The sequence below is a fragment of the Stegodyphus dumicola genome, chromosome 2, assembly GCF_044657685.1.
Source record: "Stegodyphus dumicola isolate Sdum_Otavi_A_Nest chromosome 2, ASM4465768v1".
Classification (NCBI taxonomy): Eukaryota; Metazoa; Arthropoda; class Arachnida; order Araneae; family Eresidae; genus Stegodyphus; species Stegodyphus dumicola.
In genome coordinates, this window is record NC_140769.1 from 66,257,008 (window position 1) to 66,274,474 (window position 17,467).

At 35.9% G+C, this 17,467-nt stretch overlaps 1 protein-coding gene across 1 annotated transcript in view; it reads left to right on the forward strand.

The window, feature by feature from the left end:
- Positions 1-17,062: 17,062 nt before the first annotated feature.
- The window catches only part of Uch-L5 (ubiquitin carboxy-terminal hydrolase L5), a 61,345-nt gene continuing 60,940 nt past the window's right edge, over positions 17,063-17,467 (forward strand). The window contains exon 1 of the mRNA XM_035353344.2: positions 17,063-17,220. Within this exon, the coding sequence (XP_035209235.1) occupies positions 17,142-17,220 (79 nt within the window). The 5' untranslated portion in view covers positions 17,063-17,141. The remainder of the gene's footprint in view (positions 17,221-17,467) is intronic.

Here is a 17,467-nt window from a genome sequence, read left to right on the forward strand (position 1 = left end):
TTTTATATCATATGTTTCGATTTCAGTACCATTCGTTGCATACAACTTGAAATCCGCGGATTGTTTGTCTTGTGATGATGCAGGTAAAATGGTAACATCTGCACCACTATCCACTAAGAAACGCACTTTAGATTTTTTATCTCTGATAAATAGACGAAATTGACAACACTCTGGAACATTATCGGCAGTATAGCTTGTCGCTTATTTTTCTGCGCATTGTCGTTTTCCTGATTGGATGACCTATCAGTTGACCAACTGCACGGCTGAGTACATTTATCCTGATGACATTTGTTACCAAATCGGAAATGATAAAAACAATAATTTTCGTTAGGATTAAATCTTTTTCTAGAAGTACTGCGAGATCGTCTGTGGGACTGAGAGTTGTTCCTAAATCGTGGTTGCGATATATGATGAACAATCATTTCGGCAATTCGCTGTTCAAGGGATTGAATTTTCATTAACAGCTCCGTATTCGAGCAATTACTAGCTGTTGATACACCACAAATCTCTTTAGAAGGTGTCATATCTGAAATTTTATCAGCCATGATCGCCAACTTGGGTAATTCTTCGTCTTTAACAAGTATTATATTACGCATAGAATCCGGCAATTTCTCTAACCATAAAGTTTAATTAAATTTTCGGACACATCCGATGTTGCAACAGATTTTAATTTTTGTAATGACTGACTGGGTCTCATTTTGCCTAAATCGATTCCTGTAAGAAGTTTTTTTTTAATTAGAGTACTTTCGCTTTCCTTAAATAAATCTAGAAGCCTTGTTTCGGATTCCGAATATTTAGGAGCGGAATTACTTGTTACGATATCCCAGATGCTCTCAACATTTTTGGATTCTAACTGTGATACTAAATAGTTAAATTTCGTTCTTTCAAAACAATTCCATTTATCTTAAACTGAGCCTCAACTTGAAAAAACCATATTTCTGGGCGATCCAACCAAATTGGAGGAATTTTGACGCTTACCTTACACAGTTCATGTACATGATCTGTCACAGTTTTATCGTCTTCAGACATAGTCAATGTGAAATCTAAACTCCAAGTCACAAGTTATTAGCTCCTGACTCCAAATTTATCTTTATAATTAGAACTCTGTTTCTTTAAGAGGTTATCACACATGGCTACAAACTGTTAACCAGAGAACAGGGGCTCCATTACCTAGCTGACATGATGTCTGCCTTACACGGATTAAAGCCCCTGCCTCCAGAAACTATTTATTATGACTAAGCAGAATAAGTTTACAGTGGCATACAAGGCCTTCAAGAACACAAGAACATAAGTAACATAGTCATAATAGACCCTAAAGAAAGCATGTTACAAGTAGTACCTATAAGCATTCAAACAATTTCAAAACTGAGTCCAACTAATTTAAATAAAAACTATGGTACAAACAAAATATAATACATCCATTACTGTATTATACACAATTAATATCAATTAGATTCACAATTTCAAGAAGAACCATTCAATTTAGAAAAAAAAATGCATAAAGATAAACTAAGACAATAATAAACTGCCAAATAAAATTTTTTCATATGAATTCAGAATTAAAAACCAATAACTTTGATAACTGAACAATATTATCATAAAATACACTGAACCTGAGATATTATTACAATACAAAACATAAATTTGGTTTAAAAACAAAACCACTTCAAGTAATATAAAAACTCTACATCAGGTTTGCTGGCAACGCGATAAAAATACAGTACAAGAATAATGCCAACATAAAGATATGAAAAATTTCCAATTCCAAAAACCACATTCATTCAAAAATAAGTCATAGAAAATTATTATAAAATACTGCTTTAAATGCACATTTTACAATAGAGAACTCAAGTAAAACCAATCAAATTCACAAAAACAGGTCATCTATTCAATTCAGAAAAGTGCAAAAAGGTATACAAAATAATTATTCTAGATTAGGTTTGCTGGCATCGCTAAGATAAATGCAATACTAGAAAAATGCCGACATAAAATTTTACAGAATTTCAAAATCAAATACAAATTGCATTCAAGATTAAAGTAAAGAATAATATAAAATAACTATCACGAATGCAAATTTTTATAATAGAATGCACAATTAATGCGTATCAAGTTCACCAAAGTGAATCAATTCAATTACAAAAGAACGCATTAAAATATGCAAAATAATAAAATTGTCACAAAACTTTTCTGTTAAATTTAATTAACAATTACAAAACTGAACAAAATAATCATGATATATATATATATGATTAAGAACGATTTCAGTACCATACAACAAATACTATGTGCATCACAAATAAAACCGACTAGTTGTACAATATAAGAAAGTAATAGGCTACAAGTAACCGTTACAATTTATAAGAGCATAGATGCATTCAATGTCAGATACGTCTGTTCTACGTAAAACCATTTCTAATTTTAAATCAGTAACATAAGTAGTGGAAACAACAAAACTGAACAATAATAAGCATCAAACACACAAAGTTAAACAATTACCATTATACAGTAAAAATCTAACAGTCGCTGAAAGTCAATTACTCACTCCCAATAGAGATGATCTGAGAGAATTATTTACGGAAAAATTTAATTCCTGACAGAAAAGCATAATTTCCTTAAATTTCTTACTCTCACTAGAGTTTTTTAATATCAATTGAGCCCATTTTGGCCTGTGTTGATCTAAAGGTTTATTCAAGTGAAGGTTTTTAGTAAATGGACAGTGAAAGATAAAGTGTTCAGGGTCTCCCAACTCCCCGCAAGAACAAAGCTCAGTCGTACGTAATCCAAATCGAAAGAGATATGTATTAAAAGGTCCATGACCAGTGAAAAATTGAGTATAAAAATTCGATGTGCTTCTGTGACTGAGTGAAACTTTTGGAAAGAAAGAGAAGACTCGTCTTCCTGTGGAGTCATTAGTCCATCTTTCCTGCCATTTCACAAGCAGTATATTTAAAGTCTCGTTCTTCAAGTGTGAAAAAGGCAATTTCGTTGGATTTTCAATTCCGTTGATATCATTAGCAGCCCATTTAGCTAAAGTATCTGTTTCTTCGTTGCCCAGTATGCCAACATGAGCTGGTACCCAGGTAAGAAGTGGTCTTTCAGATTAATTATATCTTAGCAATTTCTCTTGACTAACTTGTAAAATCGGATTTCTATTCGTAATGTCTGAGATAGCCTGCAGACTAGATAATGAATCACTGAAGATCTTAGTCTTGCCCGATAGATTTCTTTTAACATAAGTGAGAGCAGCGTTTATCGCTAAAAGTTCTGCTTGAAAAACAGTATTTCTGTCATCAAGCCTTCGAGTCCATGTATATACCTTTTGAGTATTGTTAAATACACAAAATGCACAACCTGTTCCACTTTCAGTTTTAGAACCATCTGTAAATAGAGCAATGTCATTGGCTACTGGAGCCGTATAGTATAAATTGACTGCAGATTTGAGTTTTAAAGCGGCAGGATGGCCAAGATTAGATGGAACCCGTAGTTCATAATCATTTACTAGGTGATGTTGGTTCCATAAATCCCCATTCAATCTTAATCGTAGGATCCGTCCTAAGAAAGAGTCTCTTTGAGCCTGCAGATCTAATGGAGGTATACCCGCCAAAATCTGCAGTGAGGCTGTCGAGGTTGTTCTATAACCTTTGGAAATAAGTAATAGCTGATGCCTCTGTATTGAATTCAGTAAGCCGCTCATAGTTTTGTTCATATCAAAACCCCAAATAGAGACTCCGTACAAAAGAACTCTTTCAGTGATTGTTTTATACCACAGCCGCAAGATTTTTGGGGAAGTACCCCAATTAAGGCCCATAGTCTTTGTCATGCCATTCGTAAGAACGGCACATCTCTGTTTAAGATGTTTCACATGTGGAAACCAAGACAGCGTATTGCTGATAACAAAGACTAAATATTTCAAGTTGTTTGCACATTTTATTGGCCTTCCATGGATTTTTATAGACGGATTTCGACGCATTTTTCTTTTCCTACCGATAAACAACATAGTAGTTTTTTCTTCGGAAATTCTTAATTTATGCATGTCTGCCCACTCTACAAACTTATTAATCGCTTGTTGAGCTCTTACCTCAATGTCCTTTACGCCTGAGATAATTAACAGAAAATCATCGGCATAAACTTGCAAAGTTACTTGTTCAGTATTTTCAAACATACCAAAGGCCGACACATGGCTACAGTCCCTGCTAAACGGGACTTTTCTGAGAAACGAAATTCTGGTAGCACTGGTTTTAATGGGACGATTCCTAGAAAAAAGAGCCCCGCCTAGCTATGGAAGCAATGTTGCGCGGTTACGCGAGATTTTTCAAACCTCACCGAAAATGTCCCGGGTAGAGACAACATATCAGACGAAAGTTCTGCTTCTGAAGGATCCCGTGATCCCGATTTGAGCGATAATCGATTACTGCTTGGCGTTCAAGTTTTTGTAGTAAGTGAGAATGGTAACCTAGCTACGTGGGTTTCCTGAAATTGTGCAGGCTCTTAGAATTGTCCCTTTCGACGTCAAGTCCCACGTAGCAGAAACATCATGTGATTGGGACTTTAAATAAAGTTAATTCCCATTTTAAATAAAAAGTAATCTTCAGTATCGTTTTTAGCAAATATAAACAGTTCTTAACACAACAGCATCAATAATCTTTTGCTGCCATTTCAAGAACAACAAAATTGAATAATCTTTTTGTTGCCATTCTCAAAACAACAAAACCAAATAAAACGATATTATCAGTATTTAAAGTTTCTGCATAAGTTCAAGCGACAACAGACTATTAATTTCGTTTTGGCATTTTGCGTCGATTCATGATAAGCGTTGTTTCACTTTTCAAATTGTTGCCACCAAATATTATCGGCCTGTATTATATTTAAAGAAATTAAATAATGAAGAATCTGCATGAATGTTACGATGTATGTTTCTCGCACTGTGATAAAACAATGGTACCTAGACCCATCAAAATTTGAATAACATAATCTTCCATAGAATATGTGCATGTGGAAACCGTAATTTAAATTTGAAATTTATTTTATTATCGATTTCATATTTTGTAAAACTTTAACGAATTTTTGATTAACAAACTCAGCAATTTGAAAGCGAGCTATGGCAACACTATACGGAAAAAAAAAAAAAAAAAAAAAAAAAAAAAAAAAAAAAAAAAAAAAAACATTTTTCGTATGTATCGGAAATTCTAAAGATATGCTTATTTTAAAATTATTGCGCGATACTGCTGTTGAACTGAATTTTATGGTTTAAGTGCGAAGGACATGATATTGAATAAATAAAGTAACGCACAAAACATTAAAAAAGCGCACCTTTGAGCGCAATGTAAAATCTGAAAGCTTTCAGATATTTTTTTTTTTTTTTTTTTTCATTCAATTAGAAGGAAGGGTTTCATTCAGTTAGTAGCTGTGTTGGAGATATTGTACAAGGGGTGTTTACAAATTTTTAGAACGACTTCGATGAAGAATTAAAAAGAAGCAAATGTTTGGGAATAAAAATTTCAGGTAACAGCTTATTATTCGAAGTGAATAATATATTCTGCTACTTTTAAATATATTCCTCTTTCAAAATATCTCATGTAAATAAGTTGCAGATTGAAGGATATGTTTTTGTGCTTTCTAAAGAGAAATATTCCGATTCCATAATTCGAAAACGGCGTGAAATGCATGGTATAATTTTTTTTCAGTGCAGAGTATGCAACATTATTAATCGGAAAGGGGAAAACTATCCATCATTATTTCTACATGGAAGAAGACTCCAAACGAATACCCGAAAAAGCTACGTATAGTTTCTAATTGTTGGTAACAACAGAAAATCTGCCGAATCAGAAATCAAATAAAACGTATTTTAATACATTTGTAGCAATAATAAATAAAACAGCAAACCAAAATTTACAGCTTAAAAATGCTATAAAACGTCATGCTCACCAGCTTTTGCCAAAGCATGTGACTCAACACAGACCTGTAGAACCCTGTATGAAAACAATTTAGCAGAAGATAAATGGAAATACATTGTGACCCTTGATGAAGCATAGTTTTATCTAAATTGCGAAAAAAGGTCTACTTATTTCGAAAACGAAGAGAGAAAAGAGTACAGACTGTGTCAAAGCAAAGAAATTTCCGTCAATGCAAAGAAAGTTTTAGTAAAGAGTTAATGACTGTCGCAGGAATGTCTTACAATGGGAAACTAAAATTAAGAAGACTTGGTGAAATTTTAAAATTACCTCAACGGAGTATGGAGAGAAAGTTTTACGTCCGATATTTACAGAAGAAATTCCATTTCTTTATCCCAGTGGCTTTCAAAGAGTGAAAGTTCAACAAGTAAAAGCAACACGTCATATTTTGAACAGTACCACTGCATTTCTTGAAAAAAAATGAAGTTGATACTGGTGTTTCATATAACCTCTTCAGAGCTAAAAAAAAAAAAGAGCAGGGTCATCCCTTGGAGTACGATGCCAACAGGACCATTTTGGGGAGCTTACCGGATGTTATGTGATGTCACTGCATTGGTCACCTCGCCTACTCACAAGAGCTCCACAGTGCAAAAACGACAAAGTGTAATAGAATCCAGAATGCATTTGAGAGAATCCAGAATTTTAATCTAAAAAAGGCACGCCTTGTATTTCAAACTAACACAATGGCCATGAGGAATTCGGTGATAAAAATGTTACTAAGCAATGTTTTTACTTGTTCTCCCCCCCCCAAAAAAAAAAATCCGAATGATTTGAGGATAAAATTATCGGAATTCAAAAACTGTTTCTTAGCAAAGAAGAAGATTTAAAAGGAATAGCTCAGAAACAACTGACGAAAGAAGTTCTAAAAAAATTAATCAAGAAAATTAAGATTGCGGAAAATGAAAACGTATGTTCAAAAGTATATTTACTAAAACAAATAAAAATAAATGCATTAATGAGAAGAGCTAATTAAATTATATCCATATAGCATTTCAAATAGCATTATAATCACGCCATTGTCCATAAAATCATACGATTTCTGGAAAGAAAAATTAGATATTCCACTTTCAAGTGTTACACATACACACACACAAAAAAAGAGATGTGTTAAAAATGTAGCTACATCCCTGTCATTCTAAATGATGTGTTATTATAGATGAGAAAATTTGCCAAAGTGCAACTGACCGAGAAAGATTAAGAGGGTTAGGTCTCGTTGAAATCCATTTAGATGACTCTGTTGTCATTCAAAATTAGAGGCCTTTCAGAAAACCTCGATTTGCATTGGTTCGAGGACTAATTTCAAAACAGAAACAGCCCATTTATTTTGAATTTTAACATCTTATGATTGAAAAACTTCTATCTCTTCGATTCTGTTTACACTTAAATCCTTGGGATTACAAGACAAAGCAACTGTATCTGGCATGAAGGTAATCAGAAACTTTGGAAATAACTCCAAATTTCTATTACTAAATCTTTCTTTTACAGTCCCAATTTCAGTACAAAAATATGGGTTTTGGCTGGTATGCCGCATTTTATAAATCATTGTGAAATCATTTTCTTGATAGATATTTAATTTTCAGAAACGGTACACTTATGAACAAAAACTTTATATGAAATACGCAATAAAGATATCGGGGAATTAAACTGAGCTATGAACTGAAACTTTATTTTCTATCTGTAAAAGACAAAAGAGAGAAAGTAGCGCCAGCAAAAGCCTTATTTTACTCTATAACGGCTAAAGCAATTATACATTTTATTGGTAATGTTGAAACAAATAATTTTTACTTCCTAGTACAAAGTAAAGAAAGAATTGCAATCTCGAAACATTTCTGGTATCGAATTTCAAAGAAAATATGAACTTTGACCGCTCTAGACTCTACTTAAATGATGTTTTTGCGTTACATTTATGCGTACGGACAGAATAAAGCACTCCTTTTACCAAAACGGATCATGAAATAGATTTAAAATGGATTCAGAAGACGTTTTTCGTGTACGTATCTATCCCACATAACTCAGAATGAAATTTTGCATATGGGACTGCTATAATATGTAGATGTGCACCTCCCTTTTTGGCTGCAATCGGCACAATCAAAAGTACATAAATATATGTTTATGCAATAAACGCACAATCTTGGATGCACTGATGTAAGACCACTAAGATGTAAAAGCGTAGCAATGTTGTTTACCTTGGATACTTGATGCTTAGAACGTCTATCCATTCTGAAGAAGAAGCAGTCGAGTCGGATTAATTTCCATATTTATTGAAATTCACATTTGTAGGCACAATTCACTTGACCATTTGTGCTTATTTCCAGAACAATTTTGATACTATAGCGATAGAAGCGGACATAGACGACTGAAGCAGCTTCTTAACAGGAGGAAAGCATAAGCGAGGAGAGAGAGTGTGTCGCAGTAGTATTGCAGAGGAAGAAGGGAGAGACCCACTCTGTTACCTGGTTCGGTGAGTTAAGTATTTTTAATTCTTGATAAATTATGCATTTTTTTCCTTTAAAAATGTTTGAATTATATTGTTCTAATGTTCCGGTCAAGGTTTTTGTGCCTTTAGTTAATCTGTATGCAATAGTTGTAGAATTATCAACAGTTTAAAAGTTGTTTAAGAGGTACTAAGCCTAACGAAGCCGCCTTATCTTTATATTTGAAACTCTTAGAAGATTAGTGAATGAAGTCAGTTTCTGCACCAACGTCTGTGTCTTTTTGCCAAGTGGGACCAAAAGTGAACTTTCAGTTTTCTGCACCGAAAAATCTGTCTTCGTGGATGCTGGCCGAATTCACTGTTTTTGTGTAGCAGCTTTAATTTTAATTGTAAAAATTATTTTTAAGTGTTTTTAACTGTATTTGGTATTTTATGTTTTTATGTATTTTACAATTTTTAATGAAGGTATTTTGAGTTTTTATGTATTTTTCCTTTGCCGCGAAGTGATAAATGAATTGACTGAATGAGAAATATATCTCTAATGAAATTCGAGGAAATAAGTTTAAATGAAATGTTGCAAAAAATATGCATAACTTAAATAGGCCGTACATAGCACAGGCAGTGCCTCCTAGATATATAGGACCTTGCGCCGCACGACCTTGCACCTATTGTCGGCGCGGGCCTGACAGAGACCTACAAATAGAACCTATACAAGACTATATTAAACTCTTAGCGGTCAACTTCTTTCATTTAGTATAATCCCACAGTAATAACCTAGCCTTTTTAGCACACTCAGACACTCTCCGCACCCTAGGGAGAAACATCGATATCCCTCTGACATCCTGCTCACATAACAACTACAACGAAAATTGGCTCATTCACGCTTACACCTGCATTTACACCTGCTGCTCCATCTCGTAACGTCACTGACCTGTTGCAACTCTCAGGGTTACAACGTGCAGGTTACAAATTAAATAATCACAGCAGGGATTATTAATATAAAAATTTAATATGGATATTTCACAAGCTGAAACGTTAAATTACTCTAACTAGTGCATACATATAACTGAGTGAAAAGGAAATTTCCCCGCTTAGTTCGCAGTTAAAGAAAAAAATAAGAATAATAAATAATAGTCCAATCAGATGCGGAGCTCCGTCTGTCGACCTTCGCCGAGCCGTTACGTAATCGTCTGTCTGCAGCAGCCGTCTCCAACATTCTCCCCCTCTTTGAGTCGACTTCAGGTTGACTCAAAGACATACAGTACCTGGTCGAAGAGATCCAGTCTCTGAGGCACCTTGATCACTCGTCCAAATCTTGACACTTTAGCACCTTGTAGGATGTTACTAGAGTCATTTGAAGAGTCATTAGAATCTGAATGCTCATCACTAGAGATAGAAGAAATAGGATTAGTAAAAGAGTTATCGTTTTTGGTATTAGTGGGTGTGTCCGCTAACTGCACTTCTAATGGAAAGACTCGCTAAATGGGACGAAGCAGCGTACCAGCTTGAGTCTTTAGTTCTACAGTTCTCACCTTGCCATCTTTCCCAGGAATTAGTCCAATGACCTTAGCTAAAGGCCAATGCATCCGTTTTTTGATGTCATCTCCTATTAGGACAATTTCACCCAACCATAGCTCTGACGATGGATCCTTCTTATTTTGAACCAGAAGGCCTAAATATTCTTTCCTAAATCTATGCCTTAAATCATTAAGCAGTTTTTGGCGATATCTAGCCCTTTTTCGAAGACCTTTCGAATCACAGAAATCAACATCAGGAACACCTAAGCTACGATTCTCGATGAGAAACATGGCTGGGGAAAGTGGGATTAAATCATCCGGATTTTCCGATAGATAGGTAAGAGGTCTAGAGTTAATTATTGACTCGCAGCCACACAATACTGTGTACAACTCCTCGGTTGTAAGAACCGCGTTACCGAGTGTCCTTTTCAACAGTTCCTACACGAACTAACCTCTCCCACCAGCCTCCCCACCAAGCGGCTGTGGGAGGATTAAACTTCCATATTATACGTTGTATAGCCGTTTGCCTCAAAATGTTTTCCCAATCGATGTTACTAAGTTCTTTTTGCGCTCCTCTGAAATTAGTTCAGTTGTCGGAATAAATTATTCTCGGCCTTCCCCTTCTAGCTACGAATCGTCTCAATGACAAAAAGAATGCGTCGGTAGACAATAAGGAAGTCAATCCCAAATGAACGACCCTATATATTGCACATGTGAACAAAACAATCCAAACTTTTTCACTTCCCTTCACATACAAGGGTCCTGCCAAATCAACTCCTACTACCTCGAACACCGCTGCGTCATTGACACGATCGCCTGGTAGCGACACGGGCTCGCAACCGGAAGACTTGGCCTTGTATCGATTGCATCTTACACAACCTTTTACGACTTTCCTGACCGCTCTTCTGCCCCTCACTATCCAAAATAGCTCCCTTAATATTCAGAGTAATATATGGGTTCCAGCGTGACAATTTTGTAAATGATAATATTCTATCAGACGCTGGGTGAAAATACTCCGGTCTGGTAAAATAATTGGACAAATAAATTCAGGGTAGTCTGATCGCTCTGTAATGCGCGTTTTCACCCTTTGTATACTCTCTCGGTCTGAGATGACACTCATATTGGGAAGAGAGTCGGCAGAGGGAAAATACTTATTTTGTACAATTTTTATAAGAGTTGTTTCTGCATATTCCATCTCATGAACAGTTAAATCTCCAGTCTCTCGAAATGCACGTTTACTTTTTTGCGTTTTTCACAAACCGCAATATCCATGCGACTAATCAAATGATGGATTGAAAATTCGAAAAAATAATTGCATACCAAGGTATTTCCTCTTCAACTGAATTAAGGTTACACAATCTAACCTTCCTTTTTTCTCGTTCTACCTCAGAGGTCTCGTAAGCCAAACGGTCTAGTGGCCAGTTGTTATTAGGTTCCAGGAGCCAGGACGGATCCTCCCACCAAAGAGAATCGGAAAATGAATTAGGGGAACTGCCTCTTGAAAGCATATCTGCCGGGTTTAAATCACCTGTAACATGACGCCAACACAGAGAAGGAATCAAACTGTTTATTTCTTTTACCCTATTCGCAATGAAAACTGACCAATCACCACGGTTCTTAATCCAGAGTGCTACCATAGAATCACTCCATGCAATAATTTTCAAATCAGAAAAATCTAAAGCGGCGTATACTGAGTGAACCAATCTCGCGCCAATGCAACAGGCCATCAATTCTAACCGGGGTATTGTCAGAGATTTTAACGGCGCTACCCTGGATTTGGCTCTGATCAATCGAATTTTGACTCCCATGGGCGTTACAGTTCTAATGCAAACACATGCACCATAGGAGCTCTTACATGCATCAACGAATAGATGCAGCTCTGAATTCTCATTTATCTCTACATATCGTGGAATACTAATTTTCTCAACATATTTATTTTCATCCTGCCACTTCTGAAAAGTTTTCTGAATGTTATCTGGCAAGGGATCATCCCATTTTAATTCCATAGTCCAAGCCTCCTGTAATAGTAACTTAGGTAACAAGGTAGTTGGACTCAAAAAACCCTGCGGATCAAAAATTTTATGTACCATAGCCAAAATATTACGTTTAATTATCTCATTATCCATTGAATAATTAAGATTTCATTTTAATGTATCGTTATCCAAATCCCATAAGATTTTAAGAAGAGAAGTTATACCTGAACTACGGGAAATACAATGACCTGGAACATTACTTTCCCAACCCCCGTAGGTTAAAACTTCCCCGAGCGATTACTTCTGTAGCCTTAACTATAAAATTTTCTTGCTGTTTGATATCGTGAACCCCAGTGACACAAATGTCAACATAAAACGAATGCTTTAATTTTTGGGTCACATCGTCAAACTCGGCAGGGGAATTATCCAAGAGATGCTCTATTGATGCAGAGAGTTGGAACGGAGATGAACAAACGCCGAACACCACTCTGCAGTGTCTGTAAATCATAGGTTCTTCAACAGTCGGAAGAAAAATCCTCAAATAATCTCTGTGTTCTGGGATAATACTCAGCTGAAGAAATGCTTTTGCTATGTCTGATGATAAACCAACGGAATACAATCTAAACCTGTCAATTATATCAGGTATGAATTCAATTAAGTTCGGCCCTCTATTTAAACAATCATTTAGGAATGGTTGATTTCTCTCTCGGGCTGAAGCGTCGAACACCGGCCATACCTTCATTGTCTGGCTAGTGTGCTTTATAACAGGTCTATGGGGCAAATAATAACTCAAAATATCAATTTCAGTTTCAAGAACCTTTTTATTATTTTTAGGTCTTCCCGTTGCTTAAAAACTACCTTATAGTCATCTAACTGATTTTCCTCATTAATTCGTTGACACATTCTTAGATACCTTTTAAAAGTCATAGACTTATTGTTAGGTAACAGAATTTCAGATTTAAAGGGTAGGGGCAATTCATATCGGCCATCAGGAAGAACATTTAAATTCTGTTTAAATTGCTCAACGGTGTCAGAGTGAGCAAGTTTACGTTTAACATCTTCAGTTGGATCTGTTATGCCAATGGCATCTAAATTCCAGAGTTCAGTTACGCTAAGATTAGCACAATGCAACGAAACTACATTATTGCAAAATTTATTTTGTAGTAATGCTGGAATAGTAGCTGAAGTAGGTTCTTTAGATAAGCTGTTTACTTTACCAATCACAGTGTATCCGAATTTAGTCCCAACTACAGTTACACCAGAGTTCAGTTTCAGAGAACTGCCAATAATAATGTCCCCAATGGCATCTGCTCCTAAAAGTAATTCAATGTCATATTCTTTAACTTGCAAATCAGACAAGGTAATAATTCTTTCTTTTAATTGTTTTAGGGTATTGGGATCAACTACTTTTGGAACACATCCACATATTTTGTTTTGAGAAAGTACTTCAAAGTTATGGTCATAAGTGCCCTCAAAATTTCTTAAATTAACATCAAACACTAAACGAGAATGAGGACTCTTCTCTCTCCCCCCAAACAAACCGTGTATAATGTTTTGTTTCGATTTAGGACGCAGCTGAAAAAACGCGATAACCCTTTCTGAAAGATAAGAGTTCTGAGAAACACTGTCCAAATAGTACGAACTGTAAGTTGTCTACCCTCAAAAACTATTTTTAAAACAAGTGTTTGCAAATACACATTTTCATTAACAGTTGACTGATTAGACAATGCATTACTTGAAATAACAGTACTGTCAGTTTCATTTGGTTTCACAGGTTCGCCATTTGAGCACATAATGGTATAGTGAAATTTATCACATGTTAAACATTTTACTTTTTTTCACGGGCACATAGTTCACGGGCATGCAAACATTTTTGCATGCCCGTGAACTATGTCCAACTCGTAGGCAGCGAAAACAGGCTCGCCTTTTGCACCAAAAGCTTTCGTTTGTCTTCTAAAGACATTTTGCGAGCAGAAAAACATTCAGCAGAATTGTGGGATTTCTCACAAAAAATACAACGTAAATTTCGCCTACCAGTATTGTCTTGAACATTTACCAAGGCAGCAGCTGTAGAGGAACCCGGATCGTCACAATGGGGATGCGAATGTGCAGAACGTGAAGCTCTCAACCCGGTACGAGCGAGCTTAATCATTTCCTCACTTTGCACTTCATTTCGAAGAAAGCACAAAAAATTCAACGAACGCGCACTATCTCTCTGTGACGCAGTAGCTTCCATCGAGCGGCTTCTTTCCCACGCACGAAGAACAGTCTCTGGTATACAGGACTCAACAAGTGGCTCTAAAAATTCTGCACATTTTTCCTTAGTTCTACCGAGACTTTCGAGTGCCATAAGCTTGCTCTCAAGTAAATCATAAAGTTCAGCTAAATCTACTTTAATCCGACCAGCAGCATTTTTCATTACTATGGAAAGTAGATCCCGTACATAAATCTGAACCAAAAGTTCATCTCTCCCGAAGCGTTCTTTAAGTTGTGCAATGACCTTTGAATAGTTTTGTTGGCGGAAAACTTGTTACTAGTCTTGACGCTTTAGAATCCGCTACCACACACTGTAAAAGATACTGAAATTTGTCTTCGTCCACATTGGAGAGGTCGTTGTGAATTTTTTCAAACTGGGACCAAAAAGCAAGAATGATTTTCGATTCTCCACTAAATTTCCTCTATTCAAGTTTCGGAAGCTTGAATTTCCTTTTTTGCTCGGTTGTTGTTCCTTCCGTAACCGAATTTGCCTTCTTCTCATTTTGTAACAGCGAACAGATCAAGCAGAACTTGTCACGGTATTCTTCTACTTTCAAATTCACGGTATTCTTCGGAATATTCATCTTGAAGGGCATCATCACTTAGCAACAAATTTGAAACTTCTTCTTGAGTTGTTTCCAAACGTGTGAATTTGTCTTGAATCTGCCGAAACAACCTACTGACTTCGTCACTTATTAAACATTTGTTTTCGATCTTCTGAGCTATATCGTTGCAGCATACCGTAAACGCTGTTCTCAGCAACTTTCGTTTTGCTTTCAAAACTTTTATATCCATATTTCATCCAAAAATATAAAGTAGCGGACGCGAAATTTACTATGTTGCAACTCTCAGGGCTAAAACGTGCAGGTTACAAATTAAATAATCACAGCAGGGATTATTAATATAAAGATTTAATATGGATATCTCACACAAGCTGAAAACGTTACATTACTCTAACTAGTGCTTACATATAACTGAGTGAAAAGGGAATTTCCCCGCTTAGTTCGCAGTTAAAGAAAAAAAATAATAATAATAAAAAATAGTCCAATCAGATGCGGAGCTCCGTCTTTCGACCTTCGCCAAGCCGTTACGTAATCGTCTGTCTGCAGCAGCCGTCTCCAACACTCCGCACCCTAGGGAAAAACATCGATATCCCTGTGACATCCTGCTCACATAAAAATGACAACAAAAATTGGCTCATTCACGCTTAATTGACTTTTCGGTTTACACCTGCTGCTCCATCTTGTAACGTCACTGACCTCACCCAACACCGACTCTAATAGTACATACATTGAACTGCGGTGCTTAACCACCAGGGTGCCTGGGCGCCATAGCCCTACCTCTCATCGAATTACATGATAAAAGTTTTGAATTATGAGAAATGTAACTGAATGTGCTAAATTAAATGAGTAAGAGTTTAAATACATAATTGCTAATAGTTAAATACATATTTTTTCCTTAAGTACCTAATTACTAATTCATACATAATTAATTATTTTTAACAACTATTTCACAGAAGAATACATGTACACACAAGAGAAACAAAATACGAAGTGCGACGCCTTAGTGCCACTAGTAAAAACAAAATGCAATCAGGAGGAAAAAAGAACAATATACAATAAAGAATCTGAGCAACAATTTTCATAACACATATACAAAATTACATACTACTAAGATTTAGGATCGCCCTTGGGCGTTTACTGAAATTGAGGTCCCTAGTGTCATAACAATAGTTAACAACCACAGGATTGTCCAGAAGTTCCTGTTTATCATGAAATGCCCTAGATAGGCGGCAATAAAAATCACAAAGATCCTCTATTCTTAACTCTTTACGAATTTGGCTATTCCAAATGTACCAGGGGGCATTACATATCATACGCAATACCCCGTTTTGGGCAGCTTGTAACTGCCTTCTCAAACTTTTGCACGAGTATGCCTAGATGGGGGATGCATAACTAAGAATTAGACTCAACATGGTTTTGTAAATGAGCAACTTATTATCAATAGATAGAACACTGTTTCGAGCAATTAAGGGGAAGAGTGAAACTTTACTAGCTCGAAACTTCCTGAGAATATGTGTAACGTGTGGGTTCCATGTAAGAGATTTACTGAGGATCACCCCAAGATAAGGGACCTGCTTGACCCAGGGAATGTCCACACCATACATTTGCAGGTGAGTCGGGAAATTCTTCTTAGTAGTAAACAGTATGGCATGTGTCTTGTCGACATTCACTTTGACTTTCCATTTGGTCAGCCAAGTCTCTAGCGAGTGGATGTGGTGTTGTAGCTGTTGTATTGCTGAACTAACAAATGCACTTTGCGTAAGGATCGCTGTGACTCTACTAGTAGAGTCGGTATTGCCTCACCCCCATTCGCCGCCGCTTTAGCGGGGGCAAGATTCTCTTCTCACCCCCTCCCACACCTCCTACTACAATGTTCTTCTTTCTCCTCCCCCCCCAGATTGCTTAGGAAGAAGCTATTTCTACATCTTGACAGTCGAGAATAAAATATGATCTTCTTCGTCGTCTTCATGAATACAGTTATGTGGTTTTATATTTACCTTTTTGAAATGGCAGCAAAATTATATTGTTTACTTTGATTATACTACTATCTGGCAGTTGAGTTTAAAAAAATGTTAATAAAGATATGAGTCTGTTCTAACTACGTTTTCATATTCATTTTCCTAAAAAAAACAACGTAGTATTTTAAACCCGGTGAAGTGGAATTTTTATTTTCTCAGGTTCACTTCGCCCCAAGAGTCTTGACTAACAAACACAAGGTCGTTGCTCTGCTAATTTTATGCGCACTATTGTTTGCATCAAAAATAAAGACTAATGATGATTATAAGTTCTACAATTATACGTAGACTGATATAATATAATAATATTAAATATTTTTTAATTTCACCGGTATCAGGCTAAAAGACTGCTTCTGTTGCAAAATTCGACAGTTGTCTATCATTTTTTTTCCGTTTGATTGATTCGTGTCTGTTGTGGTTTTTAATTCTAAAATGTCAGGTAATCCAGCTGGTGAATGGTGTTTGATAGAAAGTGATCCAGGTGTATTTACAGAACTTATTAAAGGATTTGGTAAGCCATTTCTAATAAATTGCTTATTTCTAACTCAACAGTTTAATCCAATAGACATGTTGTGGGTTATAATTATTATGAAATCCTTTCTTTGCAAGTATATGCTCCAGAAAAAAGTATCGAAAATCTTCCATTTACCACTTTTATATAGAAAAATGTTTTGATGTTGTGATATTTATTAATTGAAAAAGCTGTCAACTAAAGTGGTAATTTTTATACTCACGTAATCGACATAACATATTGAAAA